Source organism: Lethenteron reissneri, chromosome 28, assembly GCF_015708825.2.
Source record: "Lethenteron reissneri isolate LAM-NWPU_2019-01 chromosome 28, ASM1570882v1, whole genome shotgun sequence".
Taxonomy (NCBI): Eukaryota; Metazoa; Chordata; class Hyperoartia; order Petromyzontiformes; family Petromyzontidae; genus Lethenteron; species Lethenteron reissneri.
In genome coordinates this window covers 4,007,525-4,033,375 of record NC_083806.1, presented here as the reverse complement: position 1 = coordinate 4,033,375, position 25,851 = coordinate 4,007,525, and the positions used below count along the sequence as shown (strand labels likewise).

Genomic DNA, 25,851 nt, shown 5'->3' with positions numbered 1-25,851 from the left:
AGAATTGTATATAAAAAGTGAAATATACAATTATGTAATAATATATTATTTTTGATCATGCATTATAATTAAATATTAATATATATGAATAATATGTTGTTATATTGTGATATTCTAATATAATAGTATTATATTATATTAATATCGTATCATATATTTTAATAACAATATATTAATTTAGTATAATTACATATAATTTCATCTTCTTGGTTCTTTCGGTAAAGTCACGTAGAAGGGAAGTAATAAAATAATAAAAATAAAACACAACAAAATAATTCTCACGACGTTTCGGCCACAACGCAAGCAGCCGTCCTCAAGTGAAAACCAGGTCCGTCGAGGCGACAGAGTCTGGTCGAAACGTCGTGAGAATTATTTTATTGTGTTTTATTTTTATTATTTTATTACTTCCCTTCTACGTGACTTTACCGAAAGAACCAAGAAGATGAATCCCTGCAGTCACGAAAGCTTTAAATCGAAAAATATAATTTCATGTTATTATAACATTATCTAACCTATATAATTCATTTTTTGTCTGTCTGTCTGTCTATCTGTCTGTCTGTCTGTTTGTCCGTCTGCGTACGCTCTCTTCCGGGGGATTTAGCTCTCGGACCGTGGGGTTCGCCGAGATTAAATTTTGCAGGTGGGCATGCCCCCGGCCCGCGGTAAACTTAGGCATTTCCGATTTTTCGTCTCTAAACTTTAAATCGGACCGATTATCGATTTAGTGCGATTGCTCTTTATTTAGTTATATAAATATTTATTTATTTAATATTGCCGGCCGGCGCGGACCACGGCGGTTGCCCCTGGCAACGGGTAGCAACAACTTCGCTGCGGGGTGGACGCCATTTTGAATTCCCGTTACAAATATGCGCACGCATTAACACGCGATTCTGAGGTAAATTCATCAAAGTTTCACGTCCTCTTCACTCCCCTTCCAACCCAATGTGTGCAATTACTATTATAGGGTCGGTAGATAATAAAATTATAGCGATTAGACAGTATTATTGTACATACACTCCACTCTCACACTCTCAGACTCACCCACATACACTCACTCTCACACACATACACTCACACTCACACACAAACTCACTCTCACACTCAGACTCACACACACAGACTCACTCTAACACTCAGACTCACACACACAGACTCACTCTAACACTCAGACTCACACATACACTCGCTCTCACACTTTCAGACTCGCACACACTCGCGGCGTTGCTCCGTGTTCGGTGGGGGGGGGATGTCACGAGTGGGCGTGTTTACCTTCCCCCCACCCTCCCCGATATCTTCAAACAATCGCGGAGATTCTTATTCCCGTCGAAAAGCTACGAGGTTAGTCACGCAACTTCAAAGCTCAGTTAAAACATTTAAACATTTATGTTTACTATTCTGTATCACTCTTATATATTAAAAGATGTTAGGGATTAAGTTATGTTTGATGATAGTAAATATACACTATGCACCACGATTTTTCCCTGGGTAAAAAGTGTTATTTTTATATTGCTTAAGCCTCCTAAGTATATAAGATGGCTATTATTCCCCATACATGTTGCTTTTGTGACCAGAACTTTATATAAAGGAAAGAATTACACAAATGCACAGGTTTTTCCTAGCAAAATAGCTCCATTTGTAAATATCACTGTCCGTGTCAAAAAAAATTAAGTTTGAGGGGAATTTTCTCCCATTTGTAACTTTTGAGATGTCAGCGTATAGAAAATAATACTTACTACCCAGAGACTAACACATGTGTAGTTTTTGGTAAAAAAAAATATATTTTTACAATTAAAATTTTGGTCACTGTCTGTATCTCAAAAACTAAGTTTGAGGGGAATTTTCTCCAACTTGTAACTTTTGAGATGTCAGCGTATAGAAAATAACACTTACTACCCAGGGACTAACACATGTGTCGTTTTTGGTAAAAAATGTTCTTTGAATCGCGCAAAGGAATCATCGAAGGTTGTAGATTCCTTTAGGATCGCCCTTAACATTTCCGACACACACATTCACACATTTAGCTTTTACATTTAACATACAAAACGTCAGCATGTACTGCTGTCATCATAGGCAAAAAATGTATACACCCTCAACCCTCTCCCTCACCACTCTCCCTCACTCATCATCACCACTCACCCTCTCCACTCACTATCACTCACTATCACTCACCACTCACTATCACTGACCACTCACCATTCACCCTCACCACTTACCCTCACAATTCACCCTCACCACTATTCCTCACTACTTACCCTCACCACTCTCCCTCACCAATCACCAATCACCCTCAAGCATACTTGGCGACACGTAAGTAAGTTTGTAAAACGGGAATAGGGTGAGTGGTGGTGGTGAGGGTGAGTGTTGAGGGTGAGTGGTTAGGGTGAGTAGTGAGGGTGAGTGGTGAGCGTGAGTGGTGAGGGATAGTGGTGAGGGAGAGTGGTGAGGGAGAGTGGTGAGGGAGAGTAGTGAGTGGTGAGGGTGAGTGGTAAGTGGTGAGGGTGAGTGGTAATTGGTGAGGGTGAGTGGTGAGGGTGAGTGTTGAGGGTGAGTGGCGGTTGTTAGTGGTGATTAGTGAGGGGTGAGTGGTGAGGGTGAGCGTGAGTGGTGAGGGTGAGGTTGAGTGGTGAGCAGTGAGGGTGAGTGGTGATTGGTGAGGGTGTGATTGGTGAGGATGAGTGGTGAGGGTGAGTAGTGAGGGTGAGTGGTTGTTGTGAGGGTGAGTGGTTGTTGTGAGGGTGAGTGGTGAGGGTGAGTGGTAAGAGTGAGTGGTGAGGGTGAGTGACGGTTGTGAGAGGTGATTAGTAAGTGGTGAGGGTGAGTGGTGAGGGTTAGTGGTGAGCATGAGTGGTGAGGGTGAGTGTTGAGCGTGAGTGGTGAGGGTGAGTGGTGATTGTTGAGGGTGTGATTGGTGAGGATGAGTGGTGAGTAGTGAGGGTGAGTGGTGAGGGTGAGTGGTGAGTGGTGAGGGTGAGTGGCGGTTGTGAGTGGTGATTAGTGAGGGGTGAGTGGTGAGGGTGAGCGTGAGTGGTGAGGGTGAGTGGTGAGGGTGAGCGGTGAGGGTGAGCAGTGAGGGTGAGTGGTGATTGGTGAGGGTGTGATTGGTGAGGATGAGTGGTGAGTGGTCAGGGTGAGTGGTGAGGGTGAGTGGTGAGTGGTTAGGGTGAGTAGTGAGGGTGAGTGGTGAGCGTGAGTGGTGAGTGGTGAGCGTGACTGGTGAGGGTGAGTGGTGAGGGAGAGTGGTGAGGGAGAGTGGTGAGGGAGAGTGGTGAGGGAGAGTGGTGAGGGTGAGTAGTGAGTGGTGAGGGTGAGTGGTAAGTGGTGAGGGTGAGTGGTGATTGGTGAGGGTGAGTGGTGAGGGTGAGTGGGGAGGGTGAGTGGCGGTTGTTAGTGGTGATAAGTGAGGGGTGAGTGGTGAGGGTGAGCGTGAGTGGTGAGCAGTGAGGGTGAGTGGTGATTGGTGAGGGTGTGATTGGTGAGGATGAGTGGTGAGTGGTCAGGGTGAGTGGTGAGGGTGAGTGGTGAGCGGTGAGGGTGAGCGGTGAGGGTGAGTGTTGAGGGTGAGTGGTGAGCGGTGAGGGTGAGCGTTGAGGGTGAGTAGTGAGGGTGAGTGGTGAGCGTGACTGGTGAGTGGTGAGGGTGAGTGGTGTGGGAGAGTGGTGAGGGAGAGTGGTGAGGGAAAGTGGTGATGGTGAATGGTGAGGGTGAGTGGTGAGGGTGAATGGTGAGGGTGAGTGGGGAGGGTGAGTGGTGAGGGTGAGTGGGGAGGGTGAGTGGCAGTTGTGAGTGGTGATTAGTGAGGGGTGAGTGGTGAGGATGAGCGTGAGTGGTGAGGGTGAGGTTGAGTGGTGATTGGTGAGGGTGCGATTGGTGAGGATGAGTAGTGAGGGTGAGTGGTTGTTGTGAGGGTGAGTGGTGAGGGTGAGTGATGAGGGTGAGAGGTAAGAGTGAGTGGTGAGGGTGAGTGACGGTTGTGAGAGGTGATTAGTGAGTGGTGAGGGTTAGTGGTGAGCATGAGTGGTGAGGGTGAGTGTTGAGCGTGAGTGGTGAGGGTGAGTGGTGATTGTTGAGGGTGTGATTGGTGAGGATGAGTGGTGAGTAGTGAGGGTGAGGGTGAGTGGCGGTTGTGAGTGGTGATTAGTGAGGGGTGAGTGGTGAGGGTGAGCGTGAGTGGTGAGTGGTGAGGGTGAGTGGTGAGGGTGAGCAATGAGGGTGAGCAGTGAGGGTGAGTGGTGATTGGTGAGGGTGTGATTGGTGAGGATGAGTGGTGAGTGGTCAGGGTGAGTGGTGAGGGTGAGTGGTGAGGGTGAGTGGTGAGAGGTGAGGGTGAGTGTTGAGGGTGAGTGGTGAGTAGTGAGGGTGAGTGGTGAGCGTGACTGGTGAGTGGTGAGGGAGAGTGGTGAGGGAGAGTGGGGAGGGTGAATGGTGAGGGTGAGTGGTTGAGTGGTGAGGGTGAGTGGCAAGTGGTGAGGGTGAGTGGTGATTGGTGAGGGTGTGATTGGTGAGGATGAGTGGTGAGTGGTGAGGGTGAGTAGTGAGGGTGAGTGCCGAGCGGTGAGGGTGAGTGGTTGTTGTGAGGGTGAGTGGTGAGAGTGAGTGGTGAGGGTGAGTGGTGAGGGTGAGTGATGATTGTTGAGGGTGTGATTGGTGAGGATGAGTGGTGAGTAGTGAGGGTGAGTGGTGAGGGTGAGTGGTGAGGGTGAGTGTTGAGGGTGAGTGGTGAGGGTGAGTGGCGGTTATGAGTGGTGATTAGTGAGGGGTGAGTGGTGAGGGTGAGCGTGAGTGGTGAGGGTGAGCAGTGCGGGTGAGTGGTGATTGGTGATTGGTGAGGGTGTGATTGGTGAGGATGAGTGGTGAGTGGTCAGGGTGAGTGGTGAGGGTGAGTGGTGAGCGGTGAGGGTGAGTGGTTGTTGTGAGGGTGATTGGTGAGGATGAGTGGTGAGGGTGAGTGGCGGATGTGAGTGGTGATGGGTGAGTGGTGAGCGGTGAGGGGTGAGTGGTGAGGGTGAGTGGTGAGGGTGAGTGGTGAGGGTGAGTGCTGAGTGGTGAGGGTGAGTGGTGAGAGAGTGGTTAGTTTTGAGGGTGAGTGGTGAGGTTGAGTGGTGAGGGTTAGTGGAGAGTGGTGAGTGATGATTGGTCAGTGGTGATTGGTGAGGATGAATGGTGAGTAGTGAGGGTGAAGTTGAGTGGTGCGGGTGAGTGGTGGTTGTGACGGTGAGTCGTGAGGGTGAGTGGTGAGGGTGAGTGGTGAGGCTGAATGGTGAGGGTGAATGGTGAGAGTGAGTGGTGAGTGGTGAGGGAGAGTGGTGAGTGAGAGTGGTGAGGGTTAGTGGTGAGGGTTAGTGGTGAGAGTGAGTGGTGAGGGTGAGTGGTGATTGGTGAGTGGTGAGGGTGAGTGGTGAGGGTGAGTGGTGAGGGAGATTGGTGAGGGAGGTTGGTGAGTGGTGAGTTGTGAGGGTGAATGGTGAATAGTGAGTGGGAGTGGTGAGTGGTGAGGATGAGTGGTAAGGGTGAGTTGTGAGTGGTGAATGGTGAGGGTGAATGATGAGTACAGTCAATATGCACTGCTGTTATCATACCAGGTACCACCACCACAATATGTACTCCTCTCATCATCGCAGATACCACCACAGCAGTATGCACTGCTGTAATCATAGCAGGTACCAACACAGCAGTATGCACTGCTGTAATCATAGCAGGTACCAACACAGCAGTACACTGCTGTAGTGATAGCAGGTACGACCTCAGTCGGTATACACTGCTGTAGTGATAGTAGATACTGCTATCGAGTTGGTAGATACCGCTATAGTAAATACTAAAACAGTCAGTATATACCACTACAGTCAGTCAATACTGCTACAGTCAGTATATACTACTATACAGTCAGTACATACTGCTACGGTGAGTTGCTACTAGAGTCAGTAGATACTATTATAGAGTGAGTAGATACTGCTATAGATTTTGTAGTCACTACTATAGTCAGTGGATACAACTATAGAGTCAGCAGATACTATACAGTTAGTCGTTACGAGTATATAGTCGGTAGATACTACTGTAGGCCCAGTAAATACTACTATGGTCAGTAGTTATTACAGTCACTAAATACTACTACACAGTCAGTAGCTACTACTGGCTCAGTAGATACTACGGTACAGTCAGTAGATACTACTACAGAGTCAATAGATACCACTTCCTCTGTTGTATGTAAGGTGTTGTTAGTATATATACCTACGAGGGGTAAAGATATTTTTTGAGGGGGGGGGGGGAGACCACAATTTTCAGAAACATTTTGACATCAACTATTTACCCCACACTTTCTACAACTTTTTGGACTTGTGAAAGCCTCTTATATATTTGTTGGTGGAGAAATGTACAAACAGCCCACCGGGCTTTGACAATACCTTAGTATCCTGTGTATATATATGTAAGGTTTTTAAGAAATATATTTTTCACCCGGGCAAAGCCGGGTACTTCCGCTAGTACTATATATTATAACATATTACACAACATATTAATTTAGCATAAACATTACAATAACACGAAAATACTATAATATGTTATTATACTATGTTATTATAACATTATAATCTGTAATAACAAATAATAATAATAATAATTTAAAAATTCGCGTCTCTTATTTCCCTGGGGGAGGGAGGGGCCACGTGACCGTGACGAGGCGGCAATGGCGGCGGGCAGCAGCAGCAGTGGAGACGTCGCGGCGTCGTCCTGGAGGGTGAGCTGCCCCCCTCGGCGCCTCTCGACCTCGACTCAAGGTCGCGGGGTCACCGCTAAGACGTCGTCATTAACCAGCAGAGCCACGAATGTCCCCCGGCACGACGCAGCGAGGTTTAAAACGCTCCCGAGTTGCGACGCCGGCGATCGGAGGGCGTCTCGGCCTAGCGGTTGCGGTGCCAGGGACGGTGCCCCTCGGGGTCGTGAAACACACGAAACACACAAACAGCAGCAGCGGTGGTGGCAGTGGCAGCAGCAGTGGTGGCAGTGGTGGTGGCAGTGGCAGCAGCAGTGGCAGCAGCGGTGGTGGCAGTGGCAGCAGCGGTGGTGGCAGTGGCAGCAGCGGTGGCAGCAGCGGTGGTGGCAGTGGCAACAGCAGTGGTGGCAGTGGCAGCAGCGGTGGTGGCAGTGGCAGCAGCGGTGGCAGCAGCGGTGGTGGCAGTGGCAGCAGCGGTGGTGGCAGTGGCAGCAGCGGTGGTGGCAGTGGCAGCAGCGGTGGTGGCAGTGGCAACAGCGGTGGTGGCAGTGGCAGCAGCGGTGGTGGCAGTGGCAGCAGCGGTGGTGGCAGTGGCAGCAGCGGTGGCAGCAGCGGTGGCGGCAGTGGCAGCAGCGGTGGTGGCAGTGGCAGCAGCGGTGGTGGCAGTGGCAGCAGCGGTGGTGGCAGTGGCAGCAGCGGTGGCAGCAGCGGTGGTGGCAGTGGCAGCAGCGGTGGTGGCAGTGGCAGCAGCGGTGGTGGCAGTGGCAGCAGCGGTGGCAGCAGCGGTGGTGGCAGTGGCAGCAGCGGTGGTGGCAGTGGCAGCAGCAGCAGTAGTGCGGGGTGTGAAGTTGTCTCGCTGTTTGGTGTGTGAATGTGGAGGCTTGAGGTGGTGAGCGGCTCCAACCCGAGACCCGGCCCGGGCTCAACGAACGCGGCTCTAACACGAGACGCGATTCTGGTCTAACACGACACCTAACTCAGCTTTAACTTGGGTCTAATACTATCACTAACCCAGCTCTAACGCGCGTCTAATACTACCCCTAAGCCAGCTCTAAGTCGGGTCTAATACTATCCCTAACTCGGGTCTAATACTATCCCTAACCCAGCTCTAACGCGGGTCTAATACTACCCCTAAGCCAGCTCTAAGTCGGGTCTAACACTATACTCTTAGGTTTTTTCGGTAAAGTCACGTAGGTAAAAAATAAAAAATAATAGAAATAAAATAAATCACGACGTTTCGGAGGCAACACAAACTTCCGTCTTCTAATACTATCCTGGTCTAATACTATCTAATACTACCCCTATCTCAGCTCTAACTTGGGTCTAATACGATCCCTAACCCAGCTCTAAGTCGGGTCTAATACAAGACCTACCCCAGCTCTAACTCGGGTCTAATACTATCCCTAACCCAGCTCTAAGTCGGGTCTAATACAAGACCTACCCCAGCTCTATCTCGGGTCTAACTCGAGACCTAACCCAGCTCTAACTGCACTTAACCAGGTCTGACTTTGGACGTAACCTGGTTTGTAACCAGGCCCCTAACACCGTGACCTGAACCCAGCCTTAACCGTCGTCTCTAACCCAGCCTTTAATTGAAACCTCAGACCGCGGACTTAACTCAGACCAAACCCCGTTTACTTATAAACGTAAAAACCAAAGCCAGACATATAATCCCTGCAACTTAACACTGCCCCCCTAACGACGTCTTAATCAAAGTCGCACTCGTGACCCCCCCTTCCCTTCCCACGTCTTCGTTCGCAGCCGCCGCGCAGCTGCGATGTGTACCGGGCCGAGCTGAGACTCTGCAGGAGCCTGAGCAACAGGTTCCACCACGTGTACACGTACGGGGAGAAGCCGGACTGCAGTCCCTGGGGACGAGACCTGGACCTGTGTCACGAGTGGGAGAGGACGGGCAACGAGCTGGCCAAGGCAGGGCCGCATTGTGTGTGTCCTGTGTTTGACCTTTGTGTGTGTGTGTGTGTGTCTCATTAGTTAGTGGTCAGTGTGCGTGTGACCCATGTGTGTGTCTCCTGTGTGTTCTTTTCCGTGGGTGTTTTGTTTGTTCCTATGGCCTGCATGTGTGTGCTATGTTTGTGTGGCCCGTTTGTGTCCTGTATGTGTGTGTCTCCTGTGTTTGCCCCGTGTGTCTCAATTCCAAGTGTATGTTCCGTGTGAATGTGTCCTATTCTAGATTTGAAGCTTTCGTGACTGCAAGGATTCATATTCTTGGGTTTTTTCGGTAAAGTCACCTACGTGACTTTACCGAAAAAACCCAAGAAAATGTGTCCTATGTTTGTGTGCGTCTTGTGTCTGTGTCCCGTGTGTGGGTTTGGAGCGTGTGTGACCATGGGAGACCTTCAGCTCGTAGTAAATAGATCCCGGCTGATGATAAAGAAATACAACAGACAGTAACATTTTTCACAATGCAGCAGGTACCCAGCGTTTACAAAATAATCAATGAATCATAATGTCTCGTCTCATTTAGAAAAAGTATAGTCAACCCTTCTCAGCCACATCTGAATCGTGGTCATGCTTGTTGGGGTTGTGTATGTGACGTTTGTTAAAACCAGCCTAAGCATGCGGTCAGCTTGCACTAGAACTGTAAATTGCGCGAGTTTAGTTAATAATTTCCAGAAGGTTTCTGCAAGGAATACACCCCCGGTTTTTTGTAAACCATCCGTGTAGTTGGGTTAGTTTTATTGTGAAAATAACACCTGTGCTGAAAATAAGCAGTATTGTTTTTATGGGAGTGGGTTTCGTAGGTAGTGGGGTCTCCTCAGATGGTTACTCATTCGTAATTTGTCATCTCGAAAGTTGCCAATCAGGTGACACGCACATCCGCCATCAGTTGTTCAGACTCCACAATCACAGCTTTCGTTCATTATGCGGCCGTAATGTAACAAACATGTCGGAGCACAGAAATCCAAAGGAGGAAAATGTGATGACTTGAATCGGTTACCTGAGCCAGAGAAGAAGAGATGGGAAGCAATGAAGGGGTTCTAAAGGCATTGGGTGGAAGAGGAATGTTTTGAGGAGTGACTTAAAAGCAAACAGAGAGAGGGGACAAGTAGGCAGATTTGCCTGGGTAGGGAGTTTCAGATGGTTGAGGGGCAGCGTAGTAACTAAACGAATGGCCACCACCAACATAATTCACCGCGACAGAGGGTGAGATGTTTGAATTGTGTGCCACCCTGCGAGAGTGAGGTACGTGTGGTGATGTCATCCCTCCTGGTGTCAACATCCCATCGTTAACTTTATTTGCAAGCAGACACAAAAGCCTTTTTGAAAGGGGGGGAGTGGCGTGCAAAGTTCGATACAAAATATCTCGCTGTGTAAAATTTAACTCTCCCACCATAAAATCGAAGGAAATGAAAAAAAAGCATGGTTTATTAGAAACGTAAAATGTATGAGGGAAAAAAGACACACTTCAAGATAAATAGCAAAATTGAGTGCTCTATAGGTATGTAATGATTAACTGCCCTTACCCCAGCGATTCGATGAATTGTAACAATTTGGAGGTGTGGATTGTCTCAAGAATCAATTTTGTGTTTTCGTGCCAGTGTGCTCTAACCGAGCTGTTTGCGGTTGTGTGGTGTCCCCTGTGCCGTCGCGTCATTAGGAGGCGTTGCGGGCAAATGAACGGAACCGCGTTGCCGAGCAGCACAAACACCCGCCTGTGTGGAAGCTGCGGAGCAGACCTCCCGAGGATTGGCATCTCCCGCTGGCCGATGAGGCTGCCGGCAAGTAGACCAGCAGTGGCAGACCACGGTAAGCTGTGGGACTCAAGTTCAAATGTATTTGGTTTAACCACCTAGGAATTCAAGAGACATGGATCGCCTAATGTGCAAGAGCTGCCTGGGTCACTAAATTTACAAACAGGGGCGGACTGGTCACAATTGCCCATTGTGGCATTTGGGTCTTGACTTGGTACAAATACCCAGCTTGCCATGGACTATAATGTCAAATCAACTTGAGTTGGAAATTAGATACAATTCAACTTGAGTTAACCGTCTCATGGAAACAAGGTAACGTGAAATATATTACGACAGGGCTTGAAATTTGACTTGAGTTGACTGTCCCATGAAAACCAGATTTGAATAAAATGGGTTCCGTATGAAGGTAGTCTCAAGCCAAGTTTAGTTTTTCAGTTGTTTATTCTCATTTTACATATTACTTGGTTTGAAATAACTTTTTACTGATAGTGTTGTTGCCCCATGGTCTGTGTGGGTTTTCTCCGGGTGCTCCGGCTCTTCCCACGTACAATAAACACACTCAGTAATTGCCTAAAAAACGTCTTCAAATAAAAATCCAATGCAGCGGCAGGACCCTTCTGAAAAAGAGTAAATGCAACTCAAGCGTGGCTCTCCCGGGTAAATAAATAACGTTTTATTTTTGCAGTAGGTGTTTCCAACGCACACTTTCGTTAACCACACAAAGACTGCCACCTGCAGGACCTGTCGAGGATTGGCAGAATCAGAATAAAAATCTCTATTTAGACTGGAGGAATCTGGTGAGCTATGCAGCTCTTTTTCACAGATGTCCAGTGAATACATTGCTCCAGCAGAACACTTTGCTCGCCTGCTGGGCGCGTAACAATTCATCCCCGCCACAACTCGATGACTGGTCATGATTTTGAGTTGCCGTTTTGATTTAAGAAGCCTTCGTTTCCATTATTTTTTCCGTCCTTATTTGTACCGCTCTAATCTTTAATAGTAATTTCAAAACATTACGCAAGCATATAATATTCATACAATTTGCATAAATCATATGAAATTCCTGCACGTGTGGTTCTATGCGTGATTTATAAATTGTGATTTGGTTCAAGAATCTTTTAAAAATATATTTGTGCTGCCGTTTGTATTATTCATTATTTGTATTTGGTCTCATTCATTCATACATCCCTCGTTCACTTCAGTAGCTTAATTTTAAGATAAACATATAGTTAGAATATAATTTGCATATCTCGTAAATAATCGATTCTTACACACACGATTCGATGTGGACATCGTACGCATAAAAAACAACGTTAATGATTCGTCGCATGCCTAGAACGTACGTTTCAGCGTTTTGGTCTTTGGTTTTGTAAATGTTGTGGGGTTTGGTTTTGTAGATGCTGCATGGCCGGGGTGTACGTGCCAAGGACTTGGGAGGTTGCGCGTCTCCACTGCTGGTCTCCCCGCTGCTGTGCATTGTACGTCCCTGTACATTGTAACAAAACTCCGGTTGTACAGCTGTGACAGTGGCACTTAAGTCTACAGAACATGCACTTTCGGCAGTGTTTCCCGTGATGGCTACCTCTCGCGCGTCATCAATGTTGCCGTCCGGTGTTGGGTGGTTGAAACGCCCGTTGTCCACTTTTCCATTTTGGTGTCACCAAATTTTCACAGTAAGGGAAATCTATTGCAGCATTGCCCAGAGTCTGTCTGCCTATGAACATGCAATCGCCTCCATAAAAGTTTTATACGGTGAAATATTCTACTGCCGGATGGGTGGCCTGGATCAACAGGGTGCTTACGTAGCTGAGGAGGAGGTCGAAGCCCCGTGTGTGGATAACCGGCTGGGTACTCGTGCATCTGTGTGATTAGTCGGCTGATTCATTGGTCTGGTCGGCTGGTTCATTGGTCTGGTCGGCTGTTGGAGTGAGTGGCTGGGTGACTTGGCTGATTTAGTGAGTGGCTCGTCCCTCTTTTGAGAGGGTGCTTCTCCGCGTGGGTGTGCACGGGCACTGGCGAGTCCACGCTCTCCACGCTCGCGTGATGGTTCACACTCTCCGCCGCCTGTTGATGCTGTTGCGTCTTGAGCCGGGCCAGCTCCTCCTCCTAAACACAGCGGGGGCAGAGCGAGAACCACATGGTGGCTAGAGGAGTGGCGTAGCTGTCGACCATCGAGTGTGTGGACAATGCAACTGCACAAAAGACCCACGGGGCGAAACAGCAGAGGCGCCGGGCTCGGAAGAAATGGGGGTGAAAATGGGCTGGGACACCACATTTCGTTTCTTGTACCAGGACCCTTGCCAATGACGCTACGCCAGTGCTGGCATGACGCACACAAATTGCGTCTGGGAGTTTGTCGGTAAAATGTTTCGAATGTGAGCTCAATAAATGATCAAAACTGATATGCTCTCTTGAGTAATGTTGTAGTTTGTTGCATTTAGACCTGTTACTGTATACACAGGGTGGAATGTAACCTACTTGTTCCACATGGTACCGATCTTAGTTTTAATGACAGAAGTTATTTTATGCTTGAATGGGCATTTAACTGATGCTCAATGCTCATTCAAGCAGGTAGACTGTGGCCGTGGAGATTCACACATTTCCTAATTGGGAAATGCACAGCAATCTTCGATCCCCAACTGGGAAAACTTCGGAATAAAGAGTGTTGCCACTCAGTGAGGCTTTTCTGGGTCAAACAGCCCAAATAAAATAATATTTACCAGAGAGGAAGGAGTTTAAGACGTTTATCCATCCTCGTCGTAAGCCGCCAAGTGACGACTGATAGAAAAGAAAACCACCGAGTTTATTATAGTCTTGATTATTGATAGGTCCCTGTAATCTGTGGTAATAATGAACTGCCAGTGTGATCCGCGACTTGCCTGCTTGGCGCACTGCTCCTTGAGCTGCGTCACCTTGTCCTCCAGCGCCGCGTTCTCCTTCTTGAGCTTGCGCACTTTCCGTTGCGCCTGGATCTTCACCGACATCACGATGCCTGTCACCCCGGCACGTCGCGCACAAACACACACGCACGCGCGCGTGTTTTAGGGAATTTAGGTCCCGCTCGCACCCTGCTCGATTTGGCCAGCGGTTGGCAGGCATTAGCAGTAGACGTGGACGTGTTTGTGCGCAAGTCCCTGTTGGTGCGCACCTCCTGCACCTCGTGCTCTCTATTAGCCCCCCCCCCCTCCCGATACGTTCCATTCATTAGGCTACCACATTCTGATAAGCTCCCCCCCCGCTCTCCTCCCCCTTAACTTGTATTTAAGAACGTGCATCTTGGAATCCCTGCCTCACTTGATACAGCAAATCTGGCTGTGACGGTCCCACCTGATGACGGAGACTTGTGTTGCCTCCGAAACGTCGTGATTTTTAATTATTTTATTAATTTTATTTGATTTTTTACCTACGTGACTTTACCGAAAAAACTAAGGTGTATGAATCCTTGCAGTCACGAAAGCTTCAAATCTAGAATTAGGCGTTAGCAGTGTAACGGTGCGATTCAAGAAGTGTTTTTTCTCTCTCTCATATTGTTCCGTGAGTTTGGTTTTGTACTTAATTGACAAATGGATTTGTTGGTGGCGGTGACACTGTGGAATTTAATTTGGTCTCTGCTAAAGCATGCGAGTCGACAGGGCTTCATAATACAGACATGCCAATTGAATTCCTCTAATTGGAAATAAATGGAACAGCTGGACCTTTGCCAGCTACTTTGGAGAACAATCAGCAGGGTGAATGCACAGTGGTCGAAATGAGAATGTAGATGTTCTGGTATGAAACCTATTCGTCCTGCAGTTCATGTTTACTCCCATTTCCGGCTCTGCAGAAATATCGTAGCATGGTGGGGGCATTGAAACCGTTCTGAACAGAGCCGGTACTGGTACGCGTGTTTGGTGTTCCCTGAGAAGTGCCTGGATGGCGTATCATCGTACACCGGCCGATTTCTACTGCGCGTGCATGTAATGTTCGATTCAAACGACATGGATCAGATACCAGATGTATATTTACTATACAATGTGTATGGATGAGCGGTGGTGCAGCAGTTAGCATGCTGTGTTATGAACTCTTCGTCCTGAGTTCAATTCCAGGCTGCAGCTAACATCGGTGGTGGTCCTGAACCCCCGACCCACCTTCACCATACCAACACGGTGGTAAAAACTAGGCAACTAATGATACACCGATTCCTTAATTCGATATATGCATAGGGTCATGCTTGTCAGAATCCATTACTTTTGATTGGCATCTGTTGTATGTAATGGGTTCTGATGACCCCTGTGGGCACTGCACGCTCGCCACTCCGCCGCAAATAGGAATCGATCCTCGAATCGTGAACCTCGAAACGTGACCCCAAATCGGACAATTAATAAAAATAATCATGCTCGCATTTAGAAAGCACTCATAGAATAATTAAATGTCTCGGAGCGCAGTTTTTTTAGCCTAGAGGACCCTCTATTGGCAGCTTGCCTCTGGGTGGGGAGGGGGTTTTGATGGAGGGTGACTTCTAAACACACATCAGTGTTCCATGTTGCGTGCACGTGGTGTCTGTGTGAATGGCGTAGTGGTTGACGCACCATGCTTGTATTTTATATATCTCATCGGTCGCACAGCTTTCTCGGTGTGCATATTCTCAGCAGTGCAGGCAGTCCCCGGGCTACGGAAGGGTTAGATTCCCGAGAACGATCCGTAACCCGAATTTTCCGTATGTCAGAAACTGAACAAATTTCCCCCAAAATGAAGATAAAATCCCATAGGAAATAATTGTCCCTCCCTATCCTTTTCTCTCAGTACTATATCGCTTTGTCGTCTGTTTTCAACCACGACCTGTACCGTATCGCTGTACATACGCTCTGCACTTCCTATGCTTCTTTCATTTCATCGAATATCTACCCTAACACTACCCATATTTACTACCCAGAACATATACTGTATCTGATTGTTTATGAATACCAATAAACATTTTAACAATAATTGTTAACAGAAAGTCGTCACTTCCGAATGTTCGTTTACCGTGCATTCGGCTAGGCCAGGGGTCGGCAACCTACGGCTCCGGAGCCGCATGCGGCTCTTTACGGGCTGCTTCTTGACGATATGTACGTATGTACAGTATGTACTCAGATGCATTGCGGCTCTTGAAATACTGAATTTTGTACCGAATTGGAAAGAAATGGCTCTTCTTGTTATTTTGGTTGCCGACCCCTGGGCTAGGCCTAGACTTCTCCGATCGCTGTTGGTTGAGACCATACGCAATCGAAGCGTAATTGTGTTAAATAAAGTACATATGTAGTGACGTAAATGGTGTCACCAGGGTGTTCGCGCCAGCTACTGTTACAGGAGTGCGTCTGGAGCCTCTCTCTAGCACCAGAGTAAGTACGGCATGTCGGCCAGCCCTCGGGGGCATAGTCCTGGTGATGGCCTGAGAGAGAGAGGGCAAGTGAGCACGTGGTAGCCTGAGTGGGGCACGTGATGCTCGGTCGGGATCGTTCGGGAAAGGTCTTGAAGGGGGCGTGGCCAAAGGCGGGGCAAGGCCACGCCCAGGAGCATCAAGGGGCGGTCCCGAGAGTGTTCTTGGCTCGTCTGTGGAATCAAGCCTGGGTCCCACGTCTCGCTTTAACTCGCTACTCACATAGCCACATCGCCTAGCTATAGAACCCGAGTTACCTTCAGTGTTACCCGCTCGGGAAGTTGTTAAATAAAAGTGTTGCCTCCCAGTCCAGAGTCTTGAACACTAAACATACAGTAACTCGTGGAATAAACTTAAAGTTAAGAAAACTAGCAATAGAAACATGGGATAAAAGATAGTTCTAAGCGTAGAAGACAAACAATTATGTAATGCTACAAAAGGAAAAGAATTAACTTAACGCTTCGTGAAGCTCCGGTTCGGTCAAAGTGGCGCTTTGTTGGAGTGAGGCGTGAGGTGTGACGCTTACGCCTCGCTCCGCGGTATTCATCCACAACCTCAGTGCGCTGCACTATTTGCGCTTATGTAACGAACGCGAACATTTACGCATATTTAAAATGATATATATATTTATGGGAGCATTTCCATTAGTCAGGTCTTCCTGCAACCCGGGGACTGTAATGGTTTAATACAAGAACGCTCTGGACTGTTTCGACATTCAGTATCTCATCAGAGTTAGGCTTACTTAAGAGCTTTTACAGGTAGGAACAACAGTTCCACACTACCCACCAGGGATTATTTGTCTGTCGTGCATAGCCCTTCCCAAACATGTAGTACGCTCCCGCATTGGTTGAAGTGCGTCACGTGACCGCGAGCTTTCTGTCGTGCACGAATGCGCTGTCCAACCAAGTTCCTACCTGCCCACTCCGAAGGAACGTGCTTTATAGATTCACTGAAGCAGAAACTTTATACACAGTCATATTTGTAGTTACATGTGTTTTTATGGAGCAGAGGTGTGGAGAGTCGTGGTTTGTGCACTTAACTATGAACCTGTCTACCGGAGTTCAATTCCCAGCCACTACTAACATCAGGGGGCGAATGATATCTGAACTTGCTGTGGGCCTCCTCTATGTCACCTGGGCCTTAAACAAGCACCTGGCGTGGTGCGTAAACAGCACTTGGGGACACAAAAGTCGGCCGGGTGCATCTTGCGCCGTGCCACAGCCTTGATATCTGCTCGCCAACAGCACTCGCCACAGACAGCCTGCTAAGGCTATGGGTGGTGTCTGCTCTTGCAGTTATCTCCGGCGACCACGACGGGCCCGCGACGCAACTCGGCGCTCACCGTTGAGCACTCGGGCGAGGCGCCACAGCCGCAGCAGCACCAGTAGGCCCGCAGCGTCGAAGGCGTCCCGGCGCGACGCGTAGGCGATGTCGAGCACGAAGGAGAGGCACACGACGAAGGTGTCGAACACCTCGAGGCGCGAGCGCGTGAACGCCACGATGCCGAACGCAAAGACGTGTGCCAGCCGCTCCAGCACGAAGAACGTCAGCACGGCCAGCGACAGGAAGTTGAAGACCTGGTGTGAGGCGGGTTGCGCACGGAGGGACAGGAATTGAATATGGATCGGAGGAGAGGGGTCTCACCCGAGGCGATTTGGGGCGACTGCAGAAGATCACAATCAGAATCTTATTTAGACTGGAGGAATCCAATGAGGTGTAAAGCTCTTTTTTTCTCAGATGTCCAGTATGGGTGCGTCAGATACTTCGGTGAAGGTGGTGTTAACCATCTCGCGTTCGCTTGAGATGTCGTTATAACGACCGTTTGCAAATTAACCACAGGAATTGATTACAAACCTGAATGGAGGCTGCAAAATTGGGCTGAAAATAAATATTCAAGACAACACGTGATGCTCATTGATTTTTCTAAATATTTCTTTCCCCCTCTGGAATTAAACAACACATGCGTTACTGTTTTCCCAAACATCTTGATTTCCCCTGATCACATTGACACTGGTACTTCTTGGTTATTAACAAGCGATTCTCGTCCTTTTTGCACACACATGAAATCATAACGGGTGGAAAGATAATTGCAAGACTCATTTTCAGCTTTAATTGAATTCTCATTGAAAAACCTAATTACAGTCGCTGTTGTTTTTCCGATAAAAGCTGGAGCAGGAATGTTTCCCTGAAGTCGGTGACCTGCAGGCCGTTGCACCCATCATCGCCGCGCGAATTAGCGGGCGCCAATCACGAGTCCCGCGATCGTAACGAGCCCAGGGGACGACAGACGGCGGCGCGTTTCCGAGAGGTCGAATGGAGAAGGTCACGGGCGCGAGCGAACACCGGCCCTGTGTTCTCTTGTCGCAAACTCCTCATTCACTGGGCCACCGTTCAAGACTGATGTTGGTGTGAACAGTGCCTTGTAAAATGTTCCTTCCCTGAATAATTCAATTGTCTTCCCAAAAACACAATTGCAATGGGCAAATTTCGCACTAAAAAAAAACCCAATAACCATGACCACCACTGTTCAGGTGTGGCAGAGAAGTGTTGACTATAAGTGTGCTGAATTTGGCGAGACAACCTTATGATTGTCATTGTTGCGAACGCTGGGTAACTGCTGCAGAGTGAGAAACTTCACCGCGATCTTCGCTTGGCCATCACCCACCGTGATCTATCCACCGCTGCACGAGGGCCTCCCCAATTCGTCGCCATCCTTCACGGTCACGCGATGCAACAGTCGATCTCGTGTGAGATGATTTTGCAATGCCGTCACCCTCCACGGACGTCCTCTCGGGCGCGTCCCCTCCCCTTTGGTTGACCCTGGTCATCATCTCTTCTGTCAATGAGCCCTAATACAACTAGTATAGTAACTGTTGCACATATCTATTAATAATAAGAATGCATCCCTCTTATTGTGAGCCTACTCCACCGTCCACAGATATTTCTAGACTCTTGTTCTCTTCCCCCAGTCTGACAGTCGTAGAGTGGATTGATACCCCCCCCCTCTGCTCCCAGGAGGACCACAGAGCCACCAGCAAGGGGGCCCGAGGGGACAGGGGGCCCGGGTAGGCCGGGTTTGGGTGCGTGCGTGGCCGCACGATACCGGGTCACCTATTGATCGACCTCCACACTGAATGGAGTGAGCGAGCCCAGCGTCGATTCAATCGACCTCTCCCCGCCCCCCCCCCCCCCCCACTTTACCGCATATGCATGGCACTGTTCAGAGAAAAATCAGTACAATGTAAGTGTCAATCCACTGCTGGATGAGACCTTGCCACGTGGGTTGTTTGACTACTTGAGCATGTGGACCATTGTGAGTTGGTGAAGGCGTGGAGCATAGATAATATCGATGGAGCGTAGTAGAACACAACAATTGATTTTCAACATTGTCCTGCTTGCAACCTAGGCCCGTGTTATGCGTGGTGATGCCATGCATGTGCAGGTAAAGTGGGTGAGTGAGTGAGTGTGTGAGTGTTGTTTTGACCTGCAGTATGGTGAGTGAGTGGTTGAGTGAGTGTTGTTTTGACCTGCAGTGTGGTGAGTGAATGAGTTGTGTTGTTTTGACCTACAGTGTCGTGAGTGGTTGTGTTGTTTTGACCTACAATGTGGCGAGTGAGTGGTTGAGTGAGTGTTGTTTTGACCTGCAGTGTGGTGAGTGAGTGAGTGTGTCAATGAGTGTTGTTTTGACCTGCAGTGTGGCGAGTGAGTGGTTGAGTGAGTGTTGTTTTGACCTGCAGTGTGGCGAGTTAGTGAGTGGTTGAGTGAGTGTTGTTTCGACCTGCAGCGTGGTGAATGAGTGAGTGTGTCAGTGAGTGTTGTTTTGACCTGCAGTGTGGCGAGTGAGTGAGTGGTTGAGTGAGTGTTTTGACCTACAGTGTGGTGAGTGAGTGGTTGAGTGAGTGTTGTTATGACCTGCAGTGTGGCGAGTGAGTGAGTGGTTGAGTGAGTGTTGTTTTGACCTGCAGCGTGGTGAATGAGTGAGTGTGTCAGTGAGTGTTGTTTTGACCTGCAGTGTGGCGAGTGAGTGAGTGGTTGAGTGAGTGTTTTGACCTGCAGTGTGGTGAGTGAGTGGTTGAGTGAGTGTTGTTTTAACCTGGAGTGTGGCGAGTGAGTGAGTGGTTGAGTGAGTGTTGTTTTGACCTACAGTGTGGTGAGTGAGTGAGTGGTTGAGTGAGTGTTGTTTCGACCTGCAGTGTAGTGAGTGAGTGGTTGAGTTGTTTTGACTTACAGTGTCGTGAGTGAGCGAGTGGTTGAGTGAGTGTTGTTTTGACCTGCAGTGTAGTGAGTGAGTGTGTGAGTATTGTTTTGACCTGCAGTGTAGTGAGTGAGTGGTTGAGTGTTGTTTAGACCTGCAGTGTGGTGAGTGAGTGGTTGAGTGAGTGTTGTTTTGACCTGCAGTGTGGTGGTGGTGAACACAGTATGGTTGAGACTAAACAGTCCAAGTCCTCAACATGGATGGAGTAATCATTGAGTGAATGATAATTGTTTTTTTACCCTTCTATCTGGCAACAAAACTGACACCTTTTTTACAAGGAGTCATGTTTGCATAGACCGCAATACCTGCAGTCATAATACAAACAAAAGAACATAACTCTGATAATGTGCACTGTCCTTGAAGTTGATTGGTCCACACCCGAAACAGCTTTCCTTAGAGCCTAGTCTCACATGGTGTTGGACCAGATGACGCCAAAAGGCGCACAACTCAAAGACAATGGCACCATCAGAGTATGAGAGCTCGGGGTAAGCATCTACACTATGGGAACCTCATTTGCCAGTAAAAATATGATAATTGTTTTTTTTACCCTTCTATCTTCTTTTTTACCCTTCTGTCAGTTTTGTTGCCAGATAGAAGGGTAAAAAACCAATTATCATATTTTTACTGGCAAATGAGGTTCCCATAGAATCATTGAGTGAAGTTCACGGGCAAAGTAACCGTGGTCGTAGCGACAGGATGAAGGTTAGTTCAAACGTCGAGGTCTGAGTGGTTAAAAAACATAATACTACAGTATTGCTAATTGATATTTTAAGTCACTATCGTGTCGGCATGTATTGTGATTGGTGTGCAGTACATTACATGCAGATATTAATGTAATAATGCCAATGAATTACCCAGAAAAGCATCGCTGAGGAGGGACTTCCTACACTGGGATGTTTGAACAATTCCATTAATGAGCGTTTGGCTCTCAAACACAAATATTCCTCTTATAGCCTTTAACAGACTGTTGGGGCAAGTGCTGTGAGCGAGCATCTGATACGTACTGACTGACACAAAGACAAAGATCACCTATAGCCTTTACAGACTGTAGGGTCAAGTGCTGTTAGCGAGCACCTGTAAAGGCCGGAACGGTACACGAGGGGGTGGGTGGCCAGCACCACGCCCGACCCCCTTTGTCTCCCCAGTGGCGATGTTTACATATTGCACCAGGTACTCATTTGAGGCTGAGTCGACCTAGGGGAGGCCCAAGACCGCTTCAGATAATCATCACTGGTGGTGCCCATGAGCTGGAATCGAACCCGGGTTGCTGGGTTCGTGGCGCAGCGTAGCGCTCACTGCTACACCACCGCTCACCCTCTCACACACGTACACAACAACCGCCATTCGCCACTAGGTGGCAGTGACGTCACCACGACGCTTGTGCCAGGCTATGTGCACGTTGAGGCCACGTGAAGTTTCGAACGCCCGCTGGCAGGAGGTCACGGGGCAAACCCAGGTGCCACGGGTCGACTGAGATGACCGAGATTACTGTGTCCCCTAGTGTGACAACTTGCTGTGCTTTAGCCACCCGTCGCTCCGCTCATTGTTGTGAGCATCGCTCCTCCGCCCTCTGTTGTTGGAGGGCGACTGCCTCCAACTGCCCAGTAGCATCTTTCACGAGCCTCCTCCACAGAGGCCGATCTTGACACCGCTGGTACCAGTCATCGGCAAGTCCACTCAGCTCCATATCCTCCTGTACCACATCACTCAATCTCTTCTCTAGCCTGTGCCGTGCCCGTTTAACCCCCTCGATTCGGCCGAACAAAAGCTGTTTGGGCATGCGGTGAATGGGCATGCAGTGAATGGGCATGCGGGCTACATGGCCCAGGCAACGCAGCCTTGCCTGTCGAAGGTGCTCACCGATGGGACTTTGTCCAGATCTTTCGAGGATTTGTGAGCTCACACAATCCAGCCTGGTTAAACCCAGGATTGATCGTAGGCAGGCCAGCCTAAATGTTTCTAACCGGCGAAGATGTTCCATTAGGGGGGTCCACGTTTCGCAAGTGTAGAGAAGGGAGGAGGAAATGACTGTGGTCGAGAAGACCCGAAGCTTCGTGCATAGCGACAGACCAGGTAGCTTCCACACAGCGTTACGCAACCGATGAAAAGATGACACACAGACGCACACACTACTATAAACTAACACCCTCCTCGCACGCAGCGACACGCATCGACGCACACTGCCACAAATGGCACATACCCACCGACACAACGACACACGCACACGAGGACACGCAAGGGTGCCCCAATCGTGGGCGAACGGAAAAATCGAACCCTGTACTCTGCATAGACATTGACGCAGAGCTCCATGGGGAACGGGGGGGGGGGGGGGATGTGATGGGTGCAGCATAGGTGATGAGTGGAGTGGAGGTGATGGAGATCACACGTGCACACTGACACTCGAACGCAAACGGTCCACATTGACACACCGACACATCACACAACTGTCACACGCGCATCGCATACACTGACACGTCACACTGACACACCGATAGTGCCTTATTTTGTCAGGGAGCAGCAGAGGTGATGGTGGGCTATGATGTGTGATGGCGTGGAGGTGATGCAAGGTTGATGGAGAGTGGGGTGTAAGTAATGAGGCTGAAGGGAGTGATGTGGCTATTGGTTGAGGGGGTAGATAGAGAAAAGAGTATGGATGTAATCGGCTGCAGTGTGGATGGTGGGTGATAATCATGAGTGGTGATGGTGGTGACGTGGCTGATGATGATGATGAAGGATGTTCGCGTGTGCTGACCTCGTGCACGACGTCGGCCTGCGGGAAGGTGATGATGGAGAGGTCGAGGAGCAACTCTGCCAGCACGAAGAGCGCTTCCAGCAACACCAGGATGACCACCAGCACCTACATGGGGACACGGGGACAGAGGGGGGGGGGGGGCACGCGGATTAGGGCATCAGGACACGGGACATTGGAGAGCGGGAAGCATCTATGGAGGGGCACGGAAGTGGGGAAGGTTTGTATAGGGGTGCAGAATTAGGGTTTAGGTGGTAGTGGCAAGGTTAGAGATCGTGTTCGAGTTATAGGTAGGGGTATGGCGAGGTTTTTAGCTTCATAGGGATAGGGTTGGTGTTACGGGGTTAGAGGTTCGGGTGAGGGTTTCAGAGTGAAGGTTACATGATTTGGGGTTAACATGAGGATTATAGGTATGGTTATCGATGGGATTTGGGCTCGGGGCTCTAAGTTTGGTGAGGGTTATAGAGTTATGGGTGAGGGTTTTAGGTGGGATTAGGGTTATGTTTACAGGGGTTAGGGTGAACGTTACAGAGGAATTGTTGCAGCAAAGCGGAGTCATGCAGCCAGGTGAGAGCCCTCGTGTCAACCAGCATCCACATCGCCTTGGGCCTCCATCGATATGGTCATCAACATTCATTATCATCACCTGAGCTCACCTGAAAAGTGCTGGTGCTGAGCAGGGACTTGAGGGAGTCTCGGTATCCCGGGGGCCCCTGAAGTTCATCCCCTTTGGCGGGGCTCAGCACCTGGATCACATCTTCGTCCTCATCCTCCGTCTTCATCTCCAACTCTTCCACCGAGGCGATCTGGAAAATATGCATCTCCCACTCCTCCCTCTCTCCTCTTTCTCTCTCTCTCGCCTCTTCCTCTCCCTTGCGTTCCGTCTCTCTCTCTCTCTCTCCGTGTCTCTTGCTCTGCCGTCTCTCTCTTGTCCGTCTCTGGATGATCTCCCGACTCCTCGTGTGCCCCCTCTCTCTCTCTGGAGTCAGCGATGCTGTCTCAGTGCGCCACACGCAGCGAAGTGGATTGAATCCGAATAGAGACGCGGGCAGTTTTGTATTTTGACGCCACCCACACCCTCCCACCCCCCTCTCTCCCCTTGCTACCACTCTTACCTCTCCCTCGCTTTCACGCTGCCTGATCTCTCTTTCTCTACCCTCTCCCTTTCTCCACTCTCCCTGCTCCCACCCTTCCTGCTCCCACCCTTCCTCTCTCTGCTCCCACCCTCCCTGCTCCCACCCTTCCTCTCTCCCACTCTTCCTGCTCCCACTCTCCCTCTCTCTGCTCCCACTCTCCCTCTCTCTGCTCCCACCCTCCCTGCCTGCTCCCACTCTCCCTGCCTGCTCCCACCCTCCCTGCTCCCACCCTTCCTCTCTCCCACTCTTCCTGCTCCCACTCTCCCTCTCTCTGCTCCCACTCTCCCTCTCTCTGCTCCCACCCTCCCTGCCTGCTCCCACCCTTCTTATCTCCCACTCCCTGCCTGCTTCCACCCTCCCTGCTCCCCACCCTCCCTCTCTTCCAATTTCCCTGCTCCCACCCTTCCTCTCTACCACTCTCCCTCCCTGCTCCCACCCTTCCTCTCTCCCACTCTCCCTCTCTGCTCCCACCCTCCCTCTCTTCCACTTTCCCTGCTCCCACCCTTCCTCTCTCCCACTCTCCCTGCTCCCACCCTTCCTCTCTGCCACCACTCTACCATGGGGGTCTGCGTGTCAGGGCGAGAGGGACGGGGTGAGTGGGAGCGACGAAGAGGGGAAGGAGCTGCAGTGAGGGGAATGGCCGATTGGCCGCTGATTAATGATGGCAAATCGACGGCTGTGAACGAAACAAATTGACACCACCGCTGTCCACAACCAAAACCGCCGTAATCACCACCAAGCAAAGACAACGTTCCCCCGTATAGCCTTAGACTGTTGGGGCAATCGCCACCACTAAAACTCACAAACATGACCTACATCGTCACCATCTCCACAACCACCTCCGCCAACACCGTAACCACCATCACCGTAATCTCTACTACCACCACCACAACTTCTATCAAATCACCACCACAACCACCCCATTTCCAACATCACTTCACGCGGCCACGGGACTCACCAGAGAACCCCCCGAGCGAGGAGGAGAGTGTTTCTGTGGGAGAGTGTTTCTGTGGGAGAGTGTTTCAAGGGATAAGAGGTGAGGGAGGGGGGAGCGTGGGGAGCGGTTGTACCGCTGACCTCAAGTGACCCAGGTTCGCCCCCGGGTCTCTTGCCACGTGGCGACCACCCGAGTCTCCATGGCGACACGAGGTCAACAACTTCTCTGTGGTCGAGTGGGGAGTGCGCGGGGCTGCGAGTCGCGAGCTCGCGGGTTCAAATCCCCCCCACGGCTCGATCGTTTAATATTTTTTAACGTAATTTTATTTACAACGATCAAACGCAAAACATTCATGGACAAGGAGTAGTTTGTGTTATTTCTTCATCTCTCCAAGCTTTTATTGTATACAACAAATACAAACAAAGAATTGTCATTCGCGTCGATGATTTTAATAAGGGGCTGTCCATAAATGACGTCACGCGATTTTTGACCCCCCCCCCCCACCCCGTTGTCACACGGCGTCACAAAAAGTCAGACCCCCCCCCTCAAATATGACGTCACAAAGCTCTGCCCCCACCCCCCCAAAAACATGATTTAAATCGCTTTAAACTATTGTCATTGTAGTGCGTATTTAATGTGGCGCTGCACTCTGATGTTGTAGGAGAAAACATTTATTAAAACGTATATTTAATTAAGTGGAACGTTTGCCTATATTTAAAGTTGTGCATTTTGATGTGACGTCACATTTCTCACCCCCCCCCCCCCCCCATCGTCACACATAGTCACAAATGTCTGACCCCCCCCCCCCTAGGTGCGTGACGTCATTTATGGAACGGCCCCTAAAGCAGAGCCATCACCAACTTTCACAGCGCTTCCATAGCGCAGCGGGCAGCGTCGGCCTCCCTTCTGGCGGCGTGAGGAGGGACGGCCCCGGAGTTTGTAGGTGGGGTGGGGTGG

At 49.5% G+C, this 25,851-nt stretch overlaps 2 protein-coding genes across 3 annotated transcripts; one reads left to right on the top strand and one right to left on the bottom strand.

Annotated features, from left to right (window-relative positions):
- Nucleotides 1-824: 824 nt before the first annotated feature.
- Nucleotides 825-12,821, top strand: C28H22orf39 (chromosome 28 C22orf39 homolog). 2 transcript variants are annotated; one of them, XM_061561920.1, is made up of 5 exons: nt 825-895; nt 6,649-6,730; nt 8,468-8,635; nt 10,326-10,474; nt 11,817-12,821. In XM_061561920.1, the coding sequence occupies exons 2-4, from the start codon at nt 6,680-6,682 to the stop codon at nt 10,452-10,454; spliced, it is 348 nt and encodes a 115-aa protein (XP_061417904.1). In that variant the 5' UTR covers nt 825-895; nt 6,649-6,679; the 3' UTR covers nt 10,455-10,474; nt 11,817-12,821. The 2 variants fall into 2 exon arrangements, with proteins under 2 accessions (XP_061417904.1, XP_061417903.1); XM_061561919.1 differs by lacking the exon at nt 825-895 and adding an exon at nt 978-1,338.
- LOC133348712 (voltage-gated hydrogen channel 1-like) lies at nt 12,468-23,860 on the bottom strand. Its single transcript, XM_061561650.1, has 5 exons — nt 23,478-23,860; nt 22,825-22,929; nt 17,160-17,394; nt 13,276-13,411; nt 12,468-12,525 (listed from the first exon to the last, which is right to left on the bottom strand). The coding sequence occupies exons 1-5, from the start codon at nt 23,640-23,642 to the stop codon at nt 12,468-12,470; spliced, it is 699 nt and encodes a 232-aa protein (XP_061417634.1). The 5' UTR covers nt 23,643-23,860.
- Between the last annotated feature and the right edge of the window lie 1,991 nt (nt 23,861-25,851).